The sequence below is a fragment of the Somniosus microcephalus genome, chromosome 20 (genome assembly GCF_052327205.1).
Source record: "Somniosus microcephalus isolate GS21.2 chromosome 20, FLI_Smic_1.0, whole genome shotgun sequence".
Taxonomy (NCBI): Eukaryota; Metazoa; Chordata; class Chondrichthyes; order Squaliformes; family Somniosidae; genus Somniosus; species Somniosus microcephalus.
The window spans coordinates 43,101,714-43,129,184 of NC_141006.1; the positions used below are offsets into that span (position 1 = coordinate 43,101,714).

Sequence of the window (27,471 nt, forward strand, 5' to 3'; positions counted from 1 at the left end):
AATAGAGCTCGTACTCAGTGCACATTCCTAAACAGTTAATGGAAGAGAAAAGGTATTGCTGCTTTCTCAACTTGTATAAAACCGATAATTGCTTATTTTGTACTGTATCATTAGTAACATTATACATAGGCTGTAGAAGAACAATAGTGCCCCCACACTGTCAGTGGAGCTCTGGAATTTGAAAAGAATACAAAGTTAAAGTTGTGTTCCATGTGTACTGCTAGCTTAATATCTGCAAAGCTTCATCACCTTTCAGTTTTACATTTTAGTCGTGAGAGCTGGGTTCTCACAGTGTTACATAAAGGCCAGTTGAATGGCTCAGCTAATAGCTAAAGCAGAGTTTAGCTTGCGATCAGATGCTTGGATCCCCTAATGCGAACATCATGAAGCTTTCCCTGTCTGCATCTGAACCATTTTCACTAAACTGGGTGTATTCGTAACAACTCAATCATTAGCTCTGTCCTACAAAATCATTCATAGAAACTATAGTAGGACAAACCCAGACTTGTTTACCAGATCGTATTGCGTTCAAATTCCAAAGTGTTGCCCTAAACGGGTTCGGTGAGACAATTCGTAAACCGCGACACTACAGGTGTCAAGTGATTGGCGACTGTAGATCCAGCAAATGGGTGGGTGGATAGATAGATCAGGAACACAATAGACAATGCAAATGAACTACATTGGCCTGTGTCTACCTGTGCTTTATACAGAGTTAAGATCTTTAATCATGAATAATCTTGGACAGTTACAGTCCACATGAAACTGATATGCACATTTTGATTCTGTATGATCTTGTACAGAACAAGATCTTTGCTCGTTTGTTAAGCTCTCACTATGAAATTTTACCTGACTGAATTCATCCCAGGATTCTAGGCTACAGTAGAAATAGAGAACCTTGTGCTTTAGTGTGACCCTTGGAATAAATCTCCTTTGTATTTATAGGACATATTTTCAAGGACCTTTGAAATAACCCAAGAGACTGGTAGAAGGATGACTGTTCTGTACAGTTATCATATTACTGTCATCTTTGGAGTTGTCATTTGAGAACAAACCTGTTTATTCAGTGAAATCTCCATGTTAATGATATTTGACAGTTTCTATTCAGGACTTTGTCTTCTTTCAGTCTCTGCTGAATAGCCAGTCTCAGAAGAATATATAGCACTTTAGGAAAGATTTTCTTTTTTAGTAATAAAGATATGAATTTCTCCAGTAAATACTGTACCATCAAAAAAATTTAAAGGTATAAAGTAAACAATTCTCATAATTTTATTTGGATCTGTATTCGGGCACGAGGTATATTTGATTAACTTATTATGACAGTACCTGGATAGCACTGCAATCATTATAAAAGGGCAATATTATTTTGAGTTAGTGGTAAGATCTCTGTTAAAGATTTAAACATTTTTATAATGGGTTAACCATGTGTGAAATTAGATTAAATGTTAAACTGCTACATGCATTTTCCGTTATTTATATGTTTACTACATTTTTAATGCTGAGATGAACCCAAAAGAAATAGCTGTTCATTTCAAAAATACTGTTGACATTGTAGATTAACCTTTTTTCCCCAGATAGATTGTTGATGCACTAGTTAACAATGCAACAATTACACCTTTAAAACCAGTGTAAGTCAAGAAGGTAAGAAGAGAAGTACTGCCACTGTACTTCAATAGAGTTTACTACCGGCTCCAGGCCCTGATTTTGCATAAGGAAAATGCTTTAGATTGGACCACTTTATACTAGTTTTGTGCATTGTTACTAAAATTTTGGGCATGTATTCATGATATATGTCCTATTGTGTTGCTGCACCAGTGCCCAAGTCTAAATCAATTCTTGTTTCTCCGACCCATTTCTAAATTCAATTAGTTATGTAGCAACAACCATTTGGACAAAAGGTTCTCCACTGATTTAGCTGATCTTAATTGGGGTCTGTATGGTGAAGGTACTCCCACAATGCTGTTCGGAAGAGTGTTTCAGAATTTTGAACCAGCGACAATGAAAGAATGATGTGTGTCCAATTCAGGATGGTTTGTGACTTGGAGGGCAACTTGGAGGTAATGGTGTCCCCATGCATCTGCTGTCCTTGTTCTTCTAGGTGGTGGGGGTTGCAGGTTTGGGAGTTGCTGCCGAAGAAGCTTTGGCGAGTTGTTGCAGTGAATCCTGTAGATATTACACACTGCAGCCACGGTACACCAATGGTGGATGGAGTGGAATTTTAAGCCAGTGGATAGGGTGCTGAACAAGCGGACTGATTTGCCTTGAATAGCGTCGAGCTTCTTGAGTGTTGTTGGAGCTACACCCATCCAGGCAGATGCAGTGTGTTCCATTACACTCCTTACTTGTGTCTTGTAGGTGGTAGAGAGGCTTTGGCTAGTCTGGTGGTGTGCCTCTTGTGGCAAAGTATGCAACCTCTGACCTGATCTAGTAACTACTACATTTATGTGGCTGGTCCAGTTCAGTATCTGGTCACTGGTGACTCCCAGGATGTTGATAGTGTGGGACTTGGTGATGGTAATACCATTGAATGTCAAGAGGAGGTGTTATGCTCTCTCTTGTTGTCACTTATTAGCCTAAGCCTGAATGTTGTCCATGTCTTGTTGCATGCAAGCATAGACTGTTTCATTATCTGAGGAATTGCGAATGGAGCTGAACACTGTGCAATCATCAGCGAACAGCCCCACTTCTGATGGAGGGAAGGTCATGGATAAAGCAGCTGAATATAGTTATGCCTAGGAGGTTGCCCTGAGGAACTCATGCAGAGATTTCCTGAGGCTGAGATGATTAGCCTCCAACATAACCATCTTCCTTTGTGCCAGTTGTGACTCCAGCCATGGGAGATTTTCCCCTTGTTCCCATTGACTTCAGTTTTGCTAGGGCTCCTTGATGCCACATTCAGTGGAATGCTGCATTGATATCAAGGGAAGTAACTCTTACCTCACGTCTGGAATTCAGTTCTTGTAACCATGTTTGGACCGTGGTTCTGGTGGAACCAAAATAAGTATCAGTGAACAGGTTATTGGTGACAAAGTATTACTTGATAGCACTTTTGATGACTCCTTCCATTGCTTTGATGATTGGGAGTAGGCTGATGGGGTGGTAATTGGCCGGGTTGGATTTGGCCTGCTTTTGTGGACAAGGCATATACCTGGGAAATTTTCCACATTGTCTGATAGATACCAGTGTTGTAGCTGCACTGGAACAGCTCAGCCAAGGGTGCAGCTAGTTTTGGAGCACAGGTCTGGAATGTTGTCGGGACCCGTAGCCATTGCTGTATCCAGTGCGCTCAGCCGATTCTTGATGTCGCATGGAATGTATCGAATTTGCTGAAGGCTGGCATCTATGATAGTGGGGACCGCAGGAAGAGGCCGAGAAGAGTCATCCGCTTGACGCTTCTGGCTGAAGATGATTGCAAACACTTCAGCCTTGTCTTTTGCCGTTTGCTTTGTGCATTTCTTTGCAAGTAATGCTTGTTGGAAACTTCCCTCCGGAAAATAAGTGAAACCAGTCTTGACTGATGGTTCGATCATTCTTTATCTCTATTTTCCTTGAACTTATTAGCGACACACAACGTACTCTTTTAAATAATCTTGAAAGAGGTTTGATCTGTTTTATTTTTAACTTCATTGTCGTTTTTATCTTTGAATTGTAATTTCCTCTAACTGCTCTCTCACTGTTTGATGCTAGGAGACTATTTTAGAATTAAAGTTAACGCCTTCATACTCCCCTCTTGGTCCTCGTTGCACTTCTAATGACCTTTTTAAACCTGTTTTGGAAAACTCCTGTACTCCAAGTGCTCGCCACATTTTCCCTGTAGACGTTGTGTAGGTTGTATTTTTTAATGCCTATTTTGGAGAATGCTTATTTAGCTTGCACTTATTTTTATTGTGATATGTACTCCTCTTGCATACTCATCAATACTTTCAAAATGGCTCTGTTGAGATATATTTCAAAATTTCCCAGTTCATTTTTGTTTGTTCTTTACTCATTCCTGGTGTAAGAAGTACTGATTGGTGTCCACTGATTAGAGTATGTTCACCATGGTCAAAAAAGCTGCTAACATGCCCCATTCTTCTCCCAAAGAATCTGGTAGATATATTGCTCTATAGCTCTTAGCCACCCTTCAATACCTTCTGAGAATCAGCAAGCTATTTGTTCATGGTAAGTATCTCACTTGATCCCAGTCACTGGACAGTCATCAGGATTAGGAACCTGGTTGGTTTTTTTGTCCCTATTTCTTTATGGGTATGCTGAGACAACTACTTCAATTGGTGATGAACTATAAGTGAAATTGGCTGGCAGGAATTACTGTGTCTGACAGTGAGGGAGATGAATTAAGAGATGAAATTATGAAAGCACTAAAGCACCTCGGGTGAATGTCACTGCATCTGCTGATACTTAATTTCTCTCCTGCTATTTCTCTAAATAGCTGGGAAGAATCAATTTCATTTGAATTCCCACTCATGGTCTGAAAATGAAAGCAAAAAAGTTTTCATTCAAAATAGAATATTTTAAGATAAAAACCACTTTGTGAAAAGCACAGCACCTCTGCTGCACAAGTTTTCTTTAGTGGCCAAGTTGGCCCATCAGTGCAGTGGTTTCAGTAAAGTCATAGTTGCGATTCCATGTGGAAATACTTTAATCCAGTTCAGTGTTTGCTGCACTTGCCCACTGGAAAGGGAGGGCCCTCTTCAAAGAAGAGGCTTGAACAGTTCTCATCACTGTTGTCGAAGCAAAAAGATGCATCCCCATTCTTGCGTGGTGTGCAGCTCCCTCACAACAAACGTGGCTGAAACATATGGCAATCAATCAGTCATGTTCTTACTCTGCTTGGAACTCAGGCAATACCAAGCTGCTTGAGCTTGTGCTTGGAGACTCACTCAACAAACTGTACCTTTCCTCCGCCGCCTGCCCCCCCCCACCCCCAGCACAATAGCCCATCCACTGGCTCTGAGGGCACTGACGCCAACTGACGTGCCAACCATTATGCAGCAGCATCTTACCCAATCTCCAGGCCTAACCTCAAAACCCAAGACAAAACAAGCTCCTCGTGTAAACCCAGCCACGCCAAGAAACCAGCAAATACCTAATAGGAGGATTCTAGCTAGGAATCTTTGCAAAATGAGTGGTGTGCACTAATAATGCAAGTTAATGAATGTTAAACTGGATATTGAATGTCATCAGGGCTGTAAAGTTTGTAAATGAAGGATTAGAGGAAGAGAAGAGGGTGTCATTACATTCAAACTAAATAAGAGCACTTAATTTGAGTGACACGGGGAGAATCCTCGAAAGATTTGTAGCAGTGTCGAACCGTATTTTGGTTTACAGTGACTTTTCATTTTGACGGTGTAATGTTAAGTTCTTGTAGCTGACCATGCAGAACATGTATAATTGATTCCTTTTAATGAGCGCAGGTGGAGAATCAGTTTAGTGAAATATATGTAAATGTCAAGTGTCTGAACTTATTGCCACTTGAAGAGCTTTCCTACAATAGCATTATCTTTAGTAAAGACGTTAAATCATGATGTAAAATTCTATGCGCGCTGTGCAGTTCTGTTACTGAAAACAAGCCACTAACCAACTGATAACAGCTTCTTATTTATTGCAGCCATAGTCAGATCATTTGATTAATCTCCATTTGCCAAGCACTATTGGATGGGTGCAAGGATGTCAGCCTGGACCTTGTATTCAAGTTAAAGCAAGAAATTAGTTACAGAAATGTTGTTGGTTGCTGGTTCTGATGATTTTTGTTTAAGATGGGACAAAATTATTACTTTCAGTGCTATTAAATTTTTGTATTTATGCAAGGCCATTTTGGGGTGTGCTAATGCAAAAGTGGTGGTGTAACTCAGGATTTAAGTTATTTTTTAAAATTCATTCACGGGATGTGGGTGTCACTGGCAAGGCCAGCATTTAATGCCCATCCCTAATTGCCCTTGAGAAGATGGTGGTGAGCTGCCGCCTTGAACCGCTGCAGTCCATATGGTGTAGGTACACCCACAATGCTGTTTGGAAGGGAGTTCCAGGATTTTGGCCCAGCGACAGTGAAGGAACGGTGATACAGGTCCAAGTCAGGATGGTGTGTGGCTTGGAGGGGAACTTGTAGGTGGTGATGTTCCCATGCGTCTGCTGCCCTTGTCCTTCTAAGTGGTAGAGGTCGCGGGTTTGGATGGTGCTGTTGAAGGAGCTTTGGCGAGTTACTGCAGTGCATCTTGTAGATGGGACACACTGCAGCCACAGTGCGCCGGTGGTGGGGGGAGTGCTGATCAAGCGGGCTGCTTTATCCTGAATGGTGTCGAGCTTCTTGAGTGTTGTTGGAGCTGCACTCATCCAGGCAAGTGGAGAGTATTCCATCACACTCCTGACTTGTGCCTTGTAGATGGTGGAAAGGCTTCGGGGAGTCAGGAGGTGAGACACTTGCTGCAGAATTCCCAGCCTCTGGCCTGCTCTTGTAGCCACAGTATTTATATGGCTGGTCCAGTTCAGTTTCTGATCAATGGTAACCCCCAGGATGTTGATAGTGGGGGATTCAGTGATGGTAATGCCATTGAAAGTCAAGGGGAGATGGTTAGAGTCTCGCTTGTTGGAGATGGTCATTGCCTGGCACTTGTGTGGTGCGAATGTTACTTGTCAGCCCAAGTCTGAATGTTGTCCAGGTCTTGCTGCATATGGACACGGACTGTGTCAGTATCTGACGAGTCTCGAATGGTGCTGAACAGTGTGCAATCATCAGCGAACATCCCCACTTCTGACCTTATGATGGAGGGAAGATCATTGATGAAACAGCTGAAGATGGTTGGGCCTAGGACACTGCCCTGAGGAACTCCTGCAGTGATGTCATGCGATTGAGATGAATGACCTCCAACAACCACAGCCAACTTCCTTTGAGCTAGGTATGATTCCAACCAATGGAGAGTTTTCCCATTGACTTCAGTTTTGCTAGGGCTCCTTGATGCCACACTCGATCAAATGCTGCCTTGATGTCAAGGGCAGTCACTCTCCCCTCACCTCTTGAGTTCAGCTCTTTTGTCCATGTTTGGACCAAGGCTGTTGCCCATCCCTAATAGCCCTTGAGAAGGTGGTGGTGAGCCGCCTTCTTGAACCGCTGCAGTCCGTGTGGTGAAGGTGCTCTCACAGTGCTGACTTTGTCATAGCAGTTTGGTACAACTGAGTGGCTTGCTAGGCCATTTCAGAGGAATGTTCAGAGTCAACCACATTACTGTGGGTCTGGAGTCACATATTGGGTAAGGACGGCAGATTTCCTTCCATAAAGGACATTAGTGAACCAGTTGGGTTTTTCCAACAATCCGGTAGTTTCATGGTCACCATTAATGATACTAGCTTTTTAATTCCAAATTTATTTAATTAGCTGAATTTAAATTTCCCAGCTGCCGTGGTGGGATTTGAACTCATGTCTCTGGATCATTAGTCCAGTAACATAACCACTATGCTATCGTACCTCCTAATCTGGTTTTGTACCACTTGAGCTTCATGCGGAGAGTAGCACAACAGCGTCTGCTGCAAAACCATATTTTTTAAAATGCCCAGTAGTCCATTGGAATTCCTTGGGGCTTTTATAATGTTAGAATATAGTGAACGCCTCTGGGGTGGTAAAGGGGAATGTGGGTCCATTAAAGACAGATGCATGCAAAACTATAATGGATAATAAGGAAATGGTAGACTTGTTAAATGCGTATTATCCGTTTTCACAGTGGAGGAAGAGGACAAAATACCAGTGGAACAAGGGAATGTAAAATAATTCAAGGGGAGGATCTTACTGGATTTAATGTGTTAAAAATTGGTAATGGAGAAAGTAATGGGACTTAAGATAGAAAAATCTCTAGTACCTGATGGTTTCCATCCCAGAGTATTGAAAGAAATAGGTGAAGAAATTGTAGATGCACGAGTCATAATTTTCTAAAGCTCTCTAGATTCAGGAATTGTGCCTTTGGATTGGAAAATACAGACCCATAATTTTTAACATCAGTTCTGTGAAAGTTAATGGAATATATCATTAGACACAGAGTGACTGAGATCTTGGACAAGTATGAGCTGATCAAAAGACTCAGCTTGGATTTGTGAAGGGTAGGTCATATCTGATTAATCTAGTTGGATTTTTTTGAGAAGGTCATTGGCATGGCAGATAGGTGTTGTTTATATGGAGGGCATTTGATAAGGTTACACACTAGAGAATATTAGCAAAAATGAAAGCGCTTTCTGTCACTTAGCCAATTTCGTATCTATGCTGGCACTGTCCCTTTTATTCCATGGGCTTCAACTTTGCTGGCAAGCCTATTATGTGGCACTTCATGGCCTTTTGGAAGTCCATGTACACCACATCAACTGCATTGCCCTCATCAACTCTCTGTAACCTCATCAAAAAATTCAATCAAGGTAACTAAACACAATTTGCTGGCTTTTCTTAATGAATCCACACTTGTCCAACTGACTTAATTTTGTCCCGGATTATCATTTGAACACCACTTGGAAGAAGCACTGAGGGTAGCAAGGGCACAGAATGTACTCTGGGTGGGGGGCTTCAGTGTCCCTCACCAACAGTGGCCCGGTAGCACCACTACTGACCGAGTTGGCCGAGTCCTGAAGGACCTAGCTGCCAGGCTGAAGCATTTGCAACCATCTTCAAGCAGAAGTGCTGAGTGGATGGTCCATTTCAGCCTCCTCCTGAGGTCCCCACCATCACAAAAGCCTGTCTTCAGCCAATTCAGTTCACTCCACGTGATATAAAGAAACGGCTGAGCGTACCGGACACAGCAAAGGCCATGGGCCCCAACAACATCCCGGCTGTCGCGCTGAAGCCTTGTGCTCCAGAACTAGCCGCGCCGCTAGCCAAGCTGTTCCAGTACAGCTACAACACTGGTATCTAACCGACATTGTGGAAAACTGGCCAGGTATGTCCTGTCCACAAAAAGTAGGACCAATTCAATCTGGCCAATTACCGCCCCATCAGTCTACTCTCAATCATCAGCAAAGTGATGGAAGGTGTTGTGGACAGTGCTATCAAGTGGCACTTACTCACCAATAACCTGCGCAATGATGCTCAGTTTGGGTTCCGCCAGGACCACTCGGCTCCAGACCACATTACAGCCTTGGTCCAAACATGGACAAAAGAGCTGAATTCCAGAGGTGAGGTGAGAGTGACTGCCCTTGACATCAAGGCAGCATTTGACCGAGTGTGGCATCAGGGAGCCCTAGTAAAATTGAAGTCAATCGGAATCGGAGGAAAACTCTCCACTGGCTGGAGTCATACCTAGAACGAAGGAAGATGGTTGTGGTTGCTGGCGGTCAATCGTATCAGCCCCAAGACATTGCTGCATGAGTTCCTCAGGGCAGTGTCCTAGGCCCAACCATCTTCAGCTGCTTCATCAGTGACCTTCCCTCCATCATAAGGTCAGAAGTGGGGATGTTCGCTGATGATTGCACAGTGTTCAGTTCCATTCGCAACTCCTCAGTTAATGAAGCAGTCCATGCCTGCATGACATTCAGTCTTGGGCTGATGAGTGGCAAGTAACATTTGCGCCACACAAATGCCAGGCAATGACCATCTCCAACAAGCGAAAGTCTAACAACCACCTCTTGACATTCAACAGCATTACCATTGCTGAATCCCCCACCATCAACATCCTGGTGGTCATCATTGACCAGAAACTTAACTGGACCAGCCACATAAATACTGTGGCAACAAGAGCAGGTCAGAGGCTGGGTATTCTGTGGTAAGTCTCTCTCACCACCTGGCTCCCCAAAGCCTTTCCACCATCTACAAGGCTCAAGTCAGGAGTGTGATGGATTACTCTCCACTTGCCTGGATGAGTGCAGCTCCAACAACACTCGAAGCTCGACACCATCCAGGACAAAGCAGCCTGCTTGATTGGCACTGGATCCATCATCTTAAACATTCACTCCCTCCACCACCGGTGTACTGTGGCTGCAGTGTGTACCATCTACAAGATGCACTGCAGCAACTCGCCGAGGCTTCTTTGTAGCACCTTCCAAACCCACAACCTCTACCACCTAGAAGGACAAGGACAGCAGGCGCATGGGAATACCATCACCTGCAAGTTCCCCTCCAAGTTACACACCATCTTGACTTGGAAATATATCGCCGTTCCTTCATCGTCGCTGTGTCAAAATCCTGGAACTCCCTCCCTAACAGCACTGTGGGTGTACCTTCACCACATGGACTACAGCAGTTCAAGAAGGTGGCTCACCGCCACTTTCTTGAGGACAGTTAAGGATGGTCAATAAATGCTGGCCTTGCCAGTGATCTCCACATCCCAGGAACTAATTTTAAAAAACTACTTTGAATCCAAGAAAGACAAATCAGAATATTTTCTTAATGGTGAGAGACTAGGAATTGTGGTCAAGCAAAAGGATTTGTGTCCATGTGCACAGATCACTAAATGCAAGTATATAACATAATCAAAAAGCTAATGGGATGTTCATCTTTATTGCAAGGGCATTGGAATACAAATCTAAGGAAGTGATGCTTCAGTTGCACATAGCCGTGGTATGTTTTGTGCACTGAACCTCAGGAAAGATGTATTGGCCTTGGCGGGGGTACAGTGCGGATTTACCAGAATGATGCCAGGGCTTAAAAGGGTAAATTATGAGGACAGGTTGCATAAACTTTGTTTGTATTCCTTTGAATTTAGAAGGTTGAGGGGTGATTTAATTGAGGTCTTTAAAATGATAAAAGGATTTGATAGGCTGGATACAGAGGAACTCTTTCCTCTGGTGGGGGAATCTGAACAAGGGGCATAATCTTAAAATTAGAGCCAGGCCATTTAGGAGTGAAATAAGGAAGCCGTTTTTCTCACACAGGGCAGTTGAAATTTGGAACTCCCTCCTCCAAAAGGCTGTGGGTGCTGGATTAATTAAAATTTTGAGAGATTGAGATTGATCGATTTTCTTGGGGGATATGGCGCAGCGGTGAGTAAATGGAGTTGAGGTTCTGATCACCCATGATCTAATAGTGGTTTGATGGGCTGAATGGCCGACTCCTGTTACGATGTTATGTTCCTGAGGATAGGCACCATGCAATCTGCACGTGTGTGTGCCCAAACTTTACCATTTACAAAAATACTCTTTAAAAACAACTCGAGCAGTTGTTGCTTTCTGTTTATTACCCTTGGTTCAGTTTTGCTGTTTGGTTGGCAGCTTTGCACTGCAGCCTTCCCCTGTACTTGTGTTGGATACACGTCATCTACAATCAGGTTCTGTGTACACTTTTAGAAGAACTGAAGACCTGTACAATATGTGAAATATCAGCTTGTATTTTTAAGCAGTTTTATACTGTTTTAGTCAATGAAGGTTGAGAAATATAAACTACACAGCAGAATTCTGTTGGAAGTAGGGTGGCAGTGATGAGCAAAGTGAGAAATATCAGTGCTACAGAATGGGCAATGTTTTGAACACTTACATCATACACTTGTAGGTCAGATGTAGCTTGGGTTAATTCATTGTCTACTGTACCAAGAATGTAACAAAAAGATCAATTCACACCAGTACCTCCCACTGCGTCAATCTGACTTCCATTTCCCACACTACCTGTCCTTGTGGCCTCTAGAAGTAATATTGCCAATTTATTGTAATTTAAACAAAATCAAAAACATCTATGTTGCAGTGGTTTGTAAGAGACTGATATTTCCCTGAACTGGTGGATTCAAAAGACAATATGGTGATTTAGTAAATATTTTCTAAAGTAACAAATATCTGTGCATGAAAGCTGTACAGTAATTGAATCTTGGGGTTCAGGAAACACAGGTGCTGTTGTCTCAATTTTGATGTACTTACATTCTGTAACTTTAATCTATCATTTATTTTTAATCATATTCAAAGTTAATCTTCTCAAAACTGCTTTCTATGTAGAATTGCAAGCTCCAGATATAATGCAGCTGATAGAATTTTTTTGCATAAACTGTTGCAGGCTTTGGCTTAGGGTCAGTTAGGTGTTGTATTTCTACTTTACCACATGGAGTATCCCTATCAGAGGATGGCCAGGAGCAACCAAACTGCTTCATACATAGTGTGTCTAACGTATACGTATTTGTTATGGCTAAATCATTGCCAAAAATTAACTTTTCAGACAAAAAAGGAAGACGCATAGAAAATCAAATCAAATGAAGTATTTTTTTATATTTATAGTGACAGTAGTTATCAATCCATTGAAATGAAGAGCTGAGAGACATTGAGACACTTTTTTTCCTCCCAAAAGGTACAAAATTATTGAGTCTCACCCGGGAGATTGCTCAACACATCACATCATTCATGATAAACTCAGTGTTCTCTCTTTTTACACCACCTCACCCCCCCGTACAAGAACCACATGCTTGTTAATTATTCACATCCATTGCAACCGTTTATTCGAATGGTATCTGTTGACAGATGCAGATTTAAAAAGGTTTATGATGCAGGAAAGCTGTGAGATGTGCGAGTGTTGCGTGACTGACTGACTAGGTGTGGATTGCCACAGCCCTGCTCGCGCTTGTAATTTCAGTGGGTGTAAAATCACGAAAGTTAACATGTCTGCTGGTTACTGTGATTTTAAACAAATTACCCAGACCTCCTTTGAAAGAAAGCTCTTTGAATCGCCTTTGCGTTTTCTTTTAGAAATAATAATATCCACACATGCTCATTATTTACTGCTGTGGAGGAGTAGAGAATTATCCCAGGGACACTGTCGTCCTCCTTATCACATAAGTAGCATTGCAGCCCATGGAGGTTGGGACTCGCTCATCCTCTTGGCCTTCAGGTGGTTCATATTCCAGGGATACAGGGGACACCAAGGAGAAAATGGAGCGAGTCATAGTTTTTCAAACATTCAAAATCCATTCAAATAGTGTGGCACTACTTTTTTCATGTACTTCAGTGCAGTATGTTTTCTATAATCTATTTTATCCTTAGAATGCATAATGTAAAGCATGCTTTTCAAACTACAGGAAACTTTGTGATATCTGGCACCGACGGGACCGAGCTGTTGCCGTCCCATCAAAAGTGCCGGACATACCAGCGTTAATGTTGAAGCATACGGAGGTTTTCATCTCCGTATCTGACAACAAACACAGTTGCTTAGCAACAGCTTCAAACAGTCGGCCCGTACCTTGGAAGCGTCTCTGTAGCTTAGCAACAGCTTCAGAGAGACTTTCCAGAGCCTGACTGTTGAGGAAAAAAAAGCCACGAGAAGAAAAAAAACCTAACAAAACAGCTCCTGATTTCTGCCGGTAGATCGAGGTTTCCGGACATACAACCTCCGGATAAACCAAAGTCTCCTGTATAGTAGAAATGTGGTTCACTTCGGTAAGGATTAATTTTCAGATTAAACTGCTACTGTGCAATGATATTGAGAGCCCTTTGAATACAAATGAGGCCTAGTCAAATAATTTATAGCTGCCATGGAGGGGAACTTGATTTACCGAATCATTTTTTCTTTTACGTTTACAAAAACTATTCATCAGCCAATCTGCCAATGTTTGTTTCACTGACTGAGCAGGTCAGAAGGCAACATAACAGCTCTTCTTTGTGAAACCTGTGGTTTTTTTTAAAGAAAGGAAATGTAGGAATGTTGAACCTTTCTTCCTGCCCCAAAATCCCACTTCCTTTCTGAAGCGTTTTAGTCCAATTTCTGACCTGCCTTTTTGTGTGTCTATGATTACATCAGTTTTCTCAAAAAACTTGTTTGCAACCCTTAATTTTGTGACCCCTTTAGGCAGGCTTGCTCATCAGAATGTAACAAACGCTTATTATAAATGTAAGCACATGGCCACCTGCACCGTCAGCTGATCTCAGCAAGGGTGGTGGCAGAACAATTGGTTTCAGTGACCCTGGGCTAGGGAGCGGAAAATTGCTCAGACTTCTTGCTTGTGATCACTACCTATTGACCCTGCTACTACTGCCAATGTGTGGACACAAGATGAGGTTAGGAATATCATGGTAGAATAGCCGGCCAGCACTCATTGCCCCAGCTCCCAAGTGAAAAATGGTCACTTCGGTGTGCTCCTGGAGAGCTGCCAACTGCAGAACTGTACCCCAGGAGGAATTGCTGATTTCAAAAAAGGAGAAAGGGAAGAAATCTGAGTAATTGAAATACGTGCTAAAAACTTTAGTTGCTATACTGCAGAGGAAAAGTTGATTTAAAATGATTTTTTTTTTAGGTACGGAAACACATAAATGATCTCTATGAAGATCTACGCGATGGACATAACTTGATCTCCCTCTTAGAAGTCCTCTCTGGGGTGACTCTGGTAAGTGCTATTTTTATAATTTTAAGTGAGTACATTGCAGAATGCTTAATATGAACTCTGATTAGATGAAATACTGCTTAAGAATTTTTACAATACATCAGTCTATCTAGATTATTTTAAAAAATGAAAATTTATGCCCTCTTCGAGCCATCTGATTGGCCCTTTCAATCGCCTTGTGGGGATCATGCAATCCCTGAAGATTATTTCTATCTTTCATTTTTAAAAATGTATTTATTAACAATGCTATAGGATATCTACTGTACATTGTAGTGAAAAGAAGTTGTGTTTGTCAACAGAGATCGATTATCTAAAATGTCATTAGTGTAAAAGCATTTTTGTTTTACTTGTCAATTTTTTTTTTTAACTCCCATGGATTTTAGCTATCATGTTTACAGCTGATTGTAGGCGCTGAACTACAATTGAGATAGGGCCCTTGTTAGTGTGTTTCATATTTTCTCACCTAAATCAGCTTGCATCAATTTTGTCCATGTAACAACATGGCAGAGAGTGGAAATTTACCATCTGGATGTTCCCAGTATAATTTCAGAGGATTGCAGTGCTTTCTCAACACTATACAGGATTTAATTTGTAACACACACTGATGACATCTAGTGGGTGAGAATCAGTACGGCAACATTTTTTCATTAAAGCAGTCTGATATATGTATTGCTGACCACAGGCAGCAATAGATGAAGTAACTGCTTTGTGTGATCATGGATAATGTGCGTCACTTGTTTACTTAGGAACAGGAGTTAACCATTTGGCCCCTCGAGCATGTTCCACCATTCAATTAGTTCATCTGTACCTCAACTCCATTTACCCGCCTTTTCTCCATTTCCCTTGATACCCTTACCCAACAAAAATCTGTCGATCTCGGTCTTGAAAATTTCAATTGACCTGGCATCCATAGCCTTTTGGAGGAGAAAATTCCAGATTTCCACCACCATTTGTGTGGAAAAAGTGCTTCCTGATTTCACTCCTGAATGACCTAGCTCTAATTTTAAGATTATGCCCCCTTGTTCATGATTTCCCCAGCAGACAAAATAGTTTCTCTGTATCTACCCCATCAAATCCCTTTTTATCATTTTAAGGATCGCGATCAGATCACACTTCGACCTTTTAAAATCCGGGGAATACAAGCCAAGTTTATGCAACCTGTTCTCATAATTTAACCCTCCAAGCCTAAGTACCTTTCTGGTGAATCTGCTCATTCAATTTGGGTGAGACCAACAGATTTGCCAATTGGAGGAAACTCGAGTATGGTAGCATTTGAAATTGCATGGCTGACCCCCCAAATCCTAAGTTCAATTTTAAAGTTGTTTATATTGTGCTTTATTAATACCCCTGGCCGTCCTCTACCCACCCTCTGGTGAAGTAGTTCTGTAGCGTTACTGAATGGATGTACTGTAATACATTTTCCAAGTGCTAGTATCTCATACAACTAGCTAGAGATTCAGTGTATTGTTTAAATTTAAACTATTGACCACAAACTCAATTTTCAGTTTGTGACATCAGAGGCCAATAGATAAATCTTATTTGTGCTTCTAGTACTGACATAGCATTGTTCCCTCCTTACATTTCATTGAAGACAACTTCAGTGGACTATCTACTGCAATGCAGTTTTTCCAGAGACTACAATGACATCATTAACAAGCAGCTTCTCCAGGAGTTATTTCTATATGGGGGAAAAAAGCTCACCCAACCCGATGACAGTGCTCCTTGCAAACAGACCAGATATGACAATGGTGTTCAGTAACACCCTAAATGTTCAGCTTCACATATTATGTTGTAACACACAATACATTACTCTACAGCTTTGAGAAAGAAAAAACTTGCATCTATACAACGCCTTTCATAACCTCAGGATATCCCAAAGTGCTTCACAGCCAATCAAGAGCTTTTGAAGTGTAGTCAGTGGTGTAATTTAGACAAATGCAGCAGCCAATTTGTACACAGAGAGCTCCTACTAACAACAATGAGATAAATGACCAGATAATCTGTTTGTGCTGTTGGTAGAGGCATAAATGTTTACCAGGACATGGGAAAATTGCCTCCTTGCTCCTCTTTAAATTGTGCCATGGGATTTTTTACGTCCACCTGAGAAGTCAGCCTCAATTTAATGCCTCATCTGAAAGAACTACATATTGCAGTGCTATCGCACTCGGTAGTAAATTTAATACATTGTGATATCTCTGTGTATGAATGTAAAATTAATATGCGTCTACTAGCAAATTTATTGTGTTTCATTAGCTGTGAAGTGCTTTGGGACATCCTGAAGTAGTGAAAGGCTCTGTATAAACGTAATTTCCTTTCCTTTCTTTCCTTTTCTCCTTCTCCTTTTCTCTTTTTCTCTTTTTCTCTTTCTCTTTTTCTCTTTTTCTCTTTCTCTTTCTCCTTCTCCTTCTCTTTCTTTCTCTTTCTTTCCATTTGCATTGTGTTCTGGTAGTGAAATCTGTAATCATTTTGCCTTTGCCATGTTATGAGGGAGCTCATAATAGTTAGAAGGATCTTCAAACTATTAGTGCAGTTTAGCAAACATGATGTATGACAATTGAGAATGGGACCTTAAAATAGTAGTGCATCATATTGGTGCATGGATACATTGAAGCATGTACCGAGAGAGACTATTTCTCTCCCACATTACCCAAGTGCTGAGTTTTGATGGTAGAAGTTCTGAGTAAAGGGAAAGTCCTTCCTCAGAAAAAGGAAAATTGTATTCCCAGGGGACCTGTGCCAGCCTAAAGCTGTTCAAGAGCAGCTATAGCAGAGGCTTGCCTGCTCTCAGAATGAGGCATTGTCCTGGCTCATAGTCATAACAGCAGAGAAGGAGGCCATTCTACCCATCGAGTCTGTGCTGGCTCTCTGTAGGGCAATCCAGTCGGTCCCATTCCCTCGCTCTATCCCCGTAGCCCTCCATGTTTATTTCCCTCAAGCGCCTATCCAGTCTCCCCTTGAAAACATTGAGTATCTCCGCTTCCACCACTTTCGTCGGCAGCGAGTTCCAGGCCCTTACCACTCGCTGCGTAAAAAAAAAGCTTTTCCTCACATCCCCCCTGTATCTCTTGCCCAAAACCTTAAATCTGTGTCCCCTAGTCCTTGTACCATCAACTAGTGGGAACAGCCTTTTCCCGTCTAGCCTATCAAAACCCGTCATAATCTTGTACACCTCTATCAAATCACCCCTCAACTGCCTTTGCTTTAATGAAAACAAATCCATCTTCTCCAACCTGTTCTTGTAGCTAAGATCCCCCATCCCCAGAACCATTCTGGCAAATCTCCGCTGCACCCTCTCAAGGGCCTCTCATCCTTCCTAAAGTGTGGTGACCAGAACTGGACACAATACTCCAGTTGTGGCCTAAGCAGCACTTTATGAAGCTTCAGCATAACTTCTCTACTTTTGTACTCAATACCTCTATTTATGAAACCCAAGATCCCATATGCTTTGCTAACCACTCTCTCAATATGTCCTGTCACCTTCAGGGACCTATGCACATTAACTCCCAGGTCCCTCTGTCCCTGCACATTCTTTAAAACTGTGCCATTAAGTGTATATTGCCTCTCCCTGTTCCTTCTGCCAAAATGCATCACCTCACACTTCTCTGTATTAAATTCCATCTGCCACTTGTCTGCCCATTCTGCTAGCCTTTCTATGTCCTGTTGCAGTCGATTGGTATCATCCTCACTTTGCCACACCCCCCAAGTTTGGTGTCATCGGCAAATTTAGAAATTCTACTTTGTATTCCAATATCCAGGTCATTTATTTATATATATATCAAAAAAGCAGTGGCCCCAACACTGACCCTTGGGGAACACCACTGTCTTCCATCCTCCAGTCTGAAAAACAGCCATTTACCACAACTTGCTGTTTTCTGTCCTTATCCAAGCTGCCACTGACCCACCTATTCCATGAGCCTCAATTTTGTTAACCAGCCTTCCATGTGGTACTTTGTCTAATGGCTTCCTAAAATCCATGTAGACAACATCCATTGCATTCCCTTCATCGATTTTCCCTGTTACTTCATCAAAAAATTCAATTAGATTAGTCAAACATGATCTGCCTTTTACAAATCTCTGTTGGCTCTCCTTAATTAGCTTAAACCTCTCCAAGTGCCCGTTAATTTTTTCCTTGATTATTGTTTCTAAAACTACCTACCACTGATGTTAAACTGACTGGCCTGTAGTTACTAGGATTGTCCTTACACCCTTTCTTGAACAATGTTGTCACATTTGCCTCTTTCCAATCCTCGGGCACCTCCCTCGCACCTAGGGAATTTTGGAAAATTATGGCAAACCCTTCTGCTATCTCCTCCCCCAATTCCCTTAACAATCTGGGATGCAAGCCATCTGGACCAGGCGATTTATCCACTGTCAGCATACCCAGCCTTTCTAGTACATCCTATCTATCAATTTTCACCCTTTTCATTGCTTCTACCTTTTCCACTGCTACCTATATTTCGTCAGCATCCACCAACTTAGTAAACACCGATACAAAGTACTCATTGAGTATTCTAGCCTTGCCCTTCGCCTCTAAGCATATATCACCACCTTTGTTGCTAATAGCCCCCCCCCCCCCGCCTCTTACTACCCGCTTACTGTTTACATGCTGGTAGAAGATTTTTGGTTTCCCTTTTATGTTAACCGCCATTCTACGGTCATATTCTCTCTTTGCCAATCTTATTTTCATCATCTCTTCTCTTCTCAACTTATTGTCTTTGGTCTGGTTCTCCCTTGAAGGATTCACCTGACATGCATCATATACCCTCAGGACCCAACAAGGATCATAAGCTGGTATCCATAGTAAGGAAATCCATACATTATAGATTAACAAAGTATAATGCAAATGTCTGTTGAGAATAAAATTTGCTGGTAGATTTTATTTACACACTAGCAATCTCTGCTAGGACAAGTTAATTTCAAGCCTTTATTTGTGTGCAATTTTTGTGCTTTTCTTTTCCTTATTTGCTCTTGCTTTGGTTCTGCCATTCTCTGTCTTTTTGTCCCGTGCTTGATAGCAAAAGGAACAGTCTGTGCTGAAGAACTTGCGCTTGGTGAGGCTGCCACCCTGTGTTTCTGAACACAGTCAGGAAGAGGGGGATGATATTGAGGGGGTAGGTGCCACTTCCCCCAATGGCGGTGCAATAATTACTGTATCACTACTAGATAATCCACTCTGTTATTAAATGAGAGAGTACCTCAACTATATGGGGTTTAAAAAAAAGATTGGTATAGTGTTGAAATAGACCTTTTTTGTTGTGCACAATATATTTACATGCTTTGTTTTATGTTTTATTGTGAATGTTTTACCTCTGTTTTGCCCCATTTTTCCTGGCTTCCATTCACCAGTGCCTCCTTCAGCAGCTGGAAAAACTGGATCATTTGCGCTGTAGGTAAAAAGTATACTTTGTGGGGAAAGATTGGCATATGCCAGTTTTTTCCAGTGAGATGGCAATCTCTGCCCCTGCAGACATGTCACCAGTCGTCTAAATAAGACAGACAGACAGAACTCCATTCTGGAGCGTAGCCATGTTGGAATTGGTGTTAAGGGATTTGAATCCAGACTGTCTTAAACTGTCCCTCTAATAACAGAGCTGCAGGGACTTATTACACTTTTATTAATATTTTATATTTGGAATTTGATATGGGAGTGCCATGTACAGTATAATGTCTTGGCTATATTATTGCATATTGTACTGGCATAGTGCCATGTTGTGCTGTCCAGCCAATTGCAAAGACCATTAAGATGGCCATTGATGATTAATTTTTTTAAATAGCAGTAAACTTGGAACGATCCCAAAGCAGATGATTTGTGCTGCTGGGCCTGGAGGAAAAGACATGATACACAATGTCGCAAAGCTTTCATATATTGTATTTGGTATTGAAAAGAGCTTGAAATTGATATTGAGTCAGCTGTATAAATATGTGATACTCAGTGGATTATCTCTTTTGATACAGTATCTTGCTTGTGGCATTAATATGAACAAAAACAACATAACTAATTATAATCTTTCCTTCATTTTGTTCCTTCATTTATTATAGTTTGGGGCATTTTGGGTTAATTTACCCAGTTTTTCATTAATACATATATAGTTTATAATTTTAAATACTGTCTGGGCTAAACAACATGGGCTCTGTCTAGACATCAGATGGAGTCGATTTTGGTACCTTGTCTAGAGATTCTATCTGAGTTTGGGTGGGAGGAGTCGGGCACAAAACTGAATGATATAGTAATGCACTCACTGGATAAAATAATTGCCTGCAATGAAAAGCCCAAATAAGGCTGCACTGTGACTATGTAGTACTTCCTTTAAAAAAAAATACAGTTCCTGATCACATTCTTTCCATCATATTTACTGTAACCCAGACAGCTCTAATCAGTGGAAGACCTGCTGAGATGTGTACAGTATATTTCACTAACAATGAAAGGAACAACAATAACAGGAAAAGTTTTTTTTTGTGTGTTTGCCTGCTGCCTGAGATTGTGGCAGTCGTTTCCTTTACCCTAATAGATTAACCCAGATGATTTTTCAAGTGTTTGCTGTGAGACCTGGACTAATGCTGCACATCTTGAAAATTGTTCACCTCTTGGATACTTGCTTGCTAATAAAAGTAAAGTCTTTTTGCAAGAGTAAAATGGTGGGGGAGCATGCAAGAAATGTTTCTAGTGTGTGATATAAAATATAATTTCTTTTGCTGTTCCATGACTTCTTTTGCAGCATATGTTTTACATGTAAAATGGCAAAGACGGTGAATATAGGCCACTCATAATTCTATTGAAAAAAATTCTTAGCCTTACTATTCCTGATATATCATGGAGTTTGCAACGAATGGATTGGTAGTCTGTATACTTTTTCATAACAATGGAAAGGTAACTCTTGGCTCTACCTGGTAGTGCAATTTTTGGCCTACCAGACTCCTGGTGTCCAGTGCAACCTAATTACACTGGAATTATTTTACAACTTTTGCTGTCCATAGAGATTCTTTGATCAGACTGAAACCTGTAAACTTTGTCCTCTCAGCACTGAACTAGCCCCGAAGACCTATAAGTGGTCAGGCTTGCAGTGGTTGAATTTGCCTTGGTCAGAACGGGCTTGATGCCAGAACTTGCCGGCCGGTAGCCCTCTTTTTTTTCCTTTGTAACTACTTAAACCAGCTGATTCAAATTTATCACGTTGCATGGAGCTGTCCCATCATTCAGCATGGCTCCCTGGAGTATGGAATTAGAATCATCTAACTGGCTGCAATGGAGAAGTGGGCCAGTGCCAGTAAGTTCTGGGACGTGAAACAGAAATGCTCATGCTGACTTCATTGTATGGGATGTTTCAACAACTGTGAATGTGGTGAGTCCTATCATTGGGTATCGAGCAGGTAGGGGGAGGCTGGCTGAGCATCAGTAATCCAGGGGAAAGAGGTAGACATAGCACCAGGAATCAAACAGACAGGAGAGACAACATTGCTACAATGATATTTCACTCTAGTTAAAGTGTATACTCAGTGTGGCTGTGGGAGTCTTTCTAAATCCTTGGTATGCTCCTGGTGTGTACAGTTTTTACCCTTTTCTCAAATATAGCTTTGATATACCTTGCCCAGTTCTGGATTGACCAAGCATTTATGTCTGGTCAAAGAAACAGCGGCAGTTATGAAGCTCTGTTAGCTCTTTTGTTTCCTCTTTCCTTTCCTCTTTCATGTCAAACACTACAGTTCCTTTCAACAGCGTTAAATTCTTTATAAAGCCCAACTCCATTAAGATTCAGTCAGTCCACAGAGTTTAAATAACTTAATGTATTTCTTATCATCTGCCAGACTTTTGGATGACACAGGCCAAGAGTGAAACCTTGGCAAGGACTTTGCAGCCTGCTGTCCCTGGCTGTATGATTGCTGCCTAGGTAGACCAATTTCTAGACAGATGAACTTAAGTAAATCTCTGCCCCCTCATTGAGCAGGCAAAAAGCATGAGCTTACTTATCATGACCGAGGTATGGTTTTGATCTGCAATTGTGGCACATCAGGCACCCCTGATGTGTTGCTAATAAGTTCATAGGATAATGCAACTCGTGGAGCTTAGATTGAGCTGCAAGGTCAGGATGCTGAAACTCTGGCAGTTCTGCTCAACTCGCACCATCCGGGCTCCTTTGGATAGCCATTTGTGGGTGACTTGTTGCTGCTCCTCACATCTCGAGCTTGGAGTGACTGCAGCATATCCCTGGGCTGGACTTGTTCAGTTGGTGAAGCCTCTGCGAGCAGGAGAGAGAAGAAAGTGGCCTTGCAGATGGATTACCATGGCTACTCCTAGCCCACCTGGTCACACAGCTTTCATGAGAGAAACCACAAGATGGGTAATAAGGAAAGGAGGAGGTAGAACAAAAACCGTCAAGTGCAATTGTTTTGCATCTTTCATTTTGCAATTTTCACAATTCCTTTTTGTTTTTATTTTGAAAATTATTTTCTCCTCTTTCTTTTAAGCATTTCCCACTCTTGTTAAATGACACTACACTTCCACAAGAGTGACCAAGTGACCTGTTCCTAGGCCTGCATAGATATGTATCTGACTGAGATCACAAACTCTCCAAGTGGGGAATTACAGCACAAACTTGCATTCGACCCACTCCTCTGCAGTAACATAGCAAAGTGCTGCACTGTGGTACTGGGATGACCCACTGAGCATGTTTAACTAAAGAGTATTTTATCTTTTCTAAAATCTGAGAGTTCTCCATATCTGCTCATTGTATGTGTAAGGAGGAAATAAAAGGTTGAGTATCATATGACAGTGTGTCTGATTCAGCATTGTTGACGGGCAGAAAGTGAAGCCGTGTCAGTTACTAGTGTCATCCATTCTGGCAATGAGAGATTTATACTTAAGAGAATCGATAAGCCGTGTCATTATTAACTGTTTCCCAGTCGGCTTTATATTACTGTCATGTAGCAGTACGGATTGTATTTGAGATTTGAACTCTAAATGCACTTTGAAGATATTTAATTTCCTCCTTACACTGCCTAAGTACTTAATAGGCTGAAAAATGACATGTACTTCTCAGCTTTAATGACTTAAGAAACCATAAACAGTTTTATTTGTAAATTCATTGACACGGAACTTCCAGCATCCTAAACTTATTGTTTGGCAGGGCTTGAGATTAGTTGGTCGGGAGTGCGGCTGAAGGCTTTGGCCTGGAAAAGCAGCAGGGCCTTGGGATGAGAGGAAGCCATGAGTGAATTGGAAGGTAGTCTGGGAATGAGGAGGGAGGCAACAGTGACTCAGCTGGGCTCTAGGTAGAACAGGCTTTCCACAGTGTTGATGACTAGATGTGAGGCAGAATTAGAGTAGGATGTGGAGAGAAGTGAAGATTTCCTTTGCATCGTATTATAGTCAAAATAACACTACTGCAGTGTGTGCAGCATAAAGGAATTGAATTGTTCCCACCCCCATCCTTTTTAAAAAATACTTTAGGTTAAATTTGTTGAGATATTTTGGGTGAGCAAAAGACTTAAACATTGTGACCTATTTTGTAATGCTGCCTTCTGTACATAATGACAGATGTCACAAAACAGTTTCTCTCACTGTTCTGAAACATGAGCGGAGAAGTCCATAAATCTGACAAAAAGGAGGGGAATATTCTACTTTGTATCAATCAGATCTGCAGTAAATCTGCAGTTTATATTAAAGATTAGAGCAACACTAACTAATCTCCTTTCTTGTGTTTTTTTTAGCCTCGTGAGAAAGGCCGCATGCGCTTCCACAGGTTACAGAATGTACAGATTGCACTTGATTACTTAAAGCAACGACAGGTAGGTAAATCGGTACAATAGCCTAGTGGCTATGGTATTAGACTATTGACCTAGAGGTTGTGCATTCAAATCCCACTGTAGCGAGCCGTGAAATTGAATTTATAAATTTATGAGCTAAGATTTTTCCCCCCCCTTCCCCTGCAACCTCTATCAGAGTAGGACAAGACCAGCAATGTCTTGAATGCCACCACCTCCAAGTTTCCCTTTGTCACATACCATCCTGACTTACATATTGCTGTTCCTTCATTGTCACTGGGCCATATCCTGCAATTCCTTATCTAGCACCACTGTGGGAGCACTGTCACTCGAAGGATTCAAGGAGAAGGCTCACCACCACCATCTAGGAATGGGCAGTAAATGCAGCTTTGTCCACATCTCGAGAAGAAATAAAAAGAAATGGACAAACTTCATTTTCTGTATTACACATTGCTTTCACCTTACCCACTTTAGCTGTTCGATTTTAAAGTGGATTAGACACAACTTGAACTGTGCAGGGTTGGTTAATTAGATAAATTGTTTCGTGCAGGGTTCCCACGGTGGCTTGATGGGCTGTTGCATCACCCAGTTTGGTACTAAGCCATGCAAACCCAGGGAGGTGCTAAGATCAACCGTTAGTCTACATTCTACATTTACACCTCAGCGAAGGCAATGGTTGGAGCACGAGAATTGGTTTCAGTGTCTCTGCGTTCGGGAAGAAAAATATCAGTGAATGCTGCTGGAAAATCTGTGCGTGTGGCCATCACTTCACTTCAGGCTTGGGTCTGATGCCACCCAAGCTAAACAACTCGCTGACACTCAACAAGTCGCATTATATTGACATGCCACAGGGATGCAGCTGCCTGTAAAATCATACCTCGCCTTTGAAGAGGAGGAAAGAAAATTGGACGTGCTATTTTAATAGACTTTCAGCTCAAATAGTAAATACAAAAAGATCATTTAATATACACTAAATTTCCAACAGTTGGATATAAACAGTAAGTTAATCATTTACTGTAGTAATCAGATGGGAGGAAGTCCACCCCTATCCTTTGAAATAACTCAGCTGTACAGTTGTGCCACAATATATATTTGCAGACTTTCAACTGAATTAACATCTATTAATACATTCAATTGTATGCACATGCCTAGGAGTTATTAAGTTATATAAAAGTACAATGTAGACAATCATTTGACTGGCTAACAACCTACTGCAGTGATTTTATGTCAACGAAAATTCAAGAATAATGCCATATAAAAGTGTCCATTATGGCTTGAGTGGAACTGTCATTATCACTTTACTCGGTCACAATTCAAATTTGTGCAGTTGGAAGAATCAAATACCAAACTTGTTGATTGCCAAGACAATTTTTTTTAAAGTCCCAAAACCACCTAAATGATCAGTAAAGCTCTGGCTGTGGAAGTTCTGGTTTCTGTATTTACTTGAACTTGTGCATATTTGACACACGTAATTTGTCACATATTTATTCCTAATGCACCAATTACAGGGGTTCTTGCTTATTTAGCAGAGAAAGGATTTGAGTTTTAAGCATTTGGCAATAAAATCTTCTTTCTCCAGAACACTTCATCTGTGGGATTTATTATATTAAATTGTGTATTAAGTGGAGTATAATTCCTCAAATATCCAGTAAAGAAAGGTGAATCTGTGTGATACACTGAAGTACTGATTGTAGTTTTACTCTTTCAGGTGAAATTAGTCAATATTAGAAATGACGACATTACTGATGGGAATCCTAAACTAACACTTGGGTTAATTTGGACCATAATTCTACATTTCCAGGTAAGGGTGTACCATTGATTTGTTTGGCTTGTGGATTGTTTAGTTTTATATATTGTAAACCTCTGTGTATTTTAACAACAAATGATGTAATGCAATGGCAGTAAATATGATATTGAACTATAAAATGTATTGAAGCAACCCAGTCTACAAATTCAATCATTTGTAGACTCAAAAAAAAAAAAAGTGAAATATTTGTCAAAACTTAATTTCTTCGTACTTGCCATTTTCTGTAAAATGTAGTGGAAGCTCTGGCCAACCCATAGATGTGTGTGTGTTCACCCAGCTGGAGCAATCAATTACCCAACTTGTTGAACTACCAGACAATGTTGACCTGTGGGATTTATTATATATGTGTGTGCAAATAAGAAGAAACTAGATGCTGTGCCAAAGAAGCATAGGTTAGCAGAAGTGACCAAACACTTGGTTGAGCAAACATGTTCTCCAATTAAATACTGGGAAGACTGAAGCCATTGTTTTCGGTCCCTGCCACAAACTCTGTTCCCTAGCCACTGACTCCATCCCTCTCCCTAACATCTGTTTGAGGCTGAACCACATTGTTCGCAACCTTGGTGTCATATTTGACCCTGAAATGAGCTTCTGACCACATATCCACAGCATAACAAAGACCGCCTGCTTCCACCTCTAACATCGCCCGTCTCCTTCCTTCCTTCAGCTCATCCGCTGCTGAAACCCTCATCTATGCCTTTGTTACCTCTAGATTTGACACTTCCAACGCACTCCTGGCTGGCCTCCACATTCCACTCTGTAAACTTGAGGTCATCCAAAACTCAGCTGCCCGTGTCCTAACTCGCACCAAGTCCCATTCGCCCATCACCCCTGTGCTCGCTCACCTACATTGGCTCCTGGTTAGACAACACCTCGATTTCAAAATTCTCATCCTTGTTTTCAAATCGGTCCATGGCCTCGGCCCTTCTCTGTAATCTCCTTCAGCCCTACAACCTCCCGAGATCTCTGCGCTCCTCTAATTCTGCCCTCTTGAGCATCCCTGATTATAATCGCTCAACCTTTGCTGGCCGTGCCTTCTGTTGCCTAGGCCCTAAGCTCTGGAATTCCCTGCCTAAACCTGTCCGTCTCGCTACCTCTCTTTCCTCCTTTAAGACGCTCCATAAAACCTACCTCTTTGACCAAGCTTTTGGTCATCTGCCCTAGTTTATCCTTCTGTGGATTGATGTCAATTTTTTTTGTCTTAAAATACTCCTGTGCAGTGCCTTGGGACGTTTTACTACATTAAAAGACGCTATATAAATACAAGTTGTTGTTGTTAAAGAGCTGGACTTTAAGGAGGAAGAGTGTAGAGAGGGAATTCTGGAACGATGTCAAGACGACAAAGTATGGCCACCAATGGTATGGGAAAGGGAGGGGGAGCTGCACAAGAGGCTGGAGTCAGAGGAAGAGAATATTTAATAAGAACATGGGAATTAGGAGCAGGAGTCGGCCATCCGGCCCCTCGAACCTTGGGGGAATTGTACAGCTGGGAAAGGTTACTGAGCAAGAGAGGAGTGAGGCGATGGAGGGATTTACACACAAGGACAAAAATGTTTAATTTGAGGCATTGGCATACTTGGAACAATTGTAGGTCAGCAAGAACAGAGGCGATGGGAAGTGGGACTTGGTGTGGAACAGGATACAGTCAACAGA

The 27,471-nt window shown here is 41.6% G+C and overlaps 1 protein-coding gene across 22 annotated transcripts in view; it reads left to right on the forward strand.

Annotated features, from left to right (window-relative positions):
• macf1a (microtubule actin crosslinking factor 1a) overlaps positions 1-27,471 on the forward strand; it is a 628,388-nt gene that overhangs the window by 275,566 nt on the left and 325,351 nt on the right. For all 22 annotated transcript variants that reach the window (XM_085962506.1, XM_085962516.1, XM_085962528.1 and 19 more), the window contains 3 exons: positions 14,166-14,255; positions 23,958-24,035; positions 25,720-25,812. In XM_085962506.1, the coding sequence (XP_085818632.1) occupies positions 14,166-14,255; positions 23,958-24,035; positions 25,720-25,812 (261 nt within the window). The remainder of the gene's footprint in view (positions 1-14,165; positions 14,256-23,957; positions 24,036-25,719; positions 25,813-27,471) is intronic.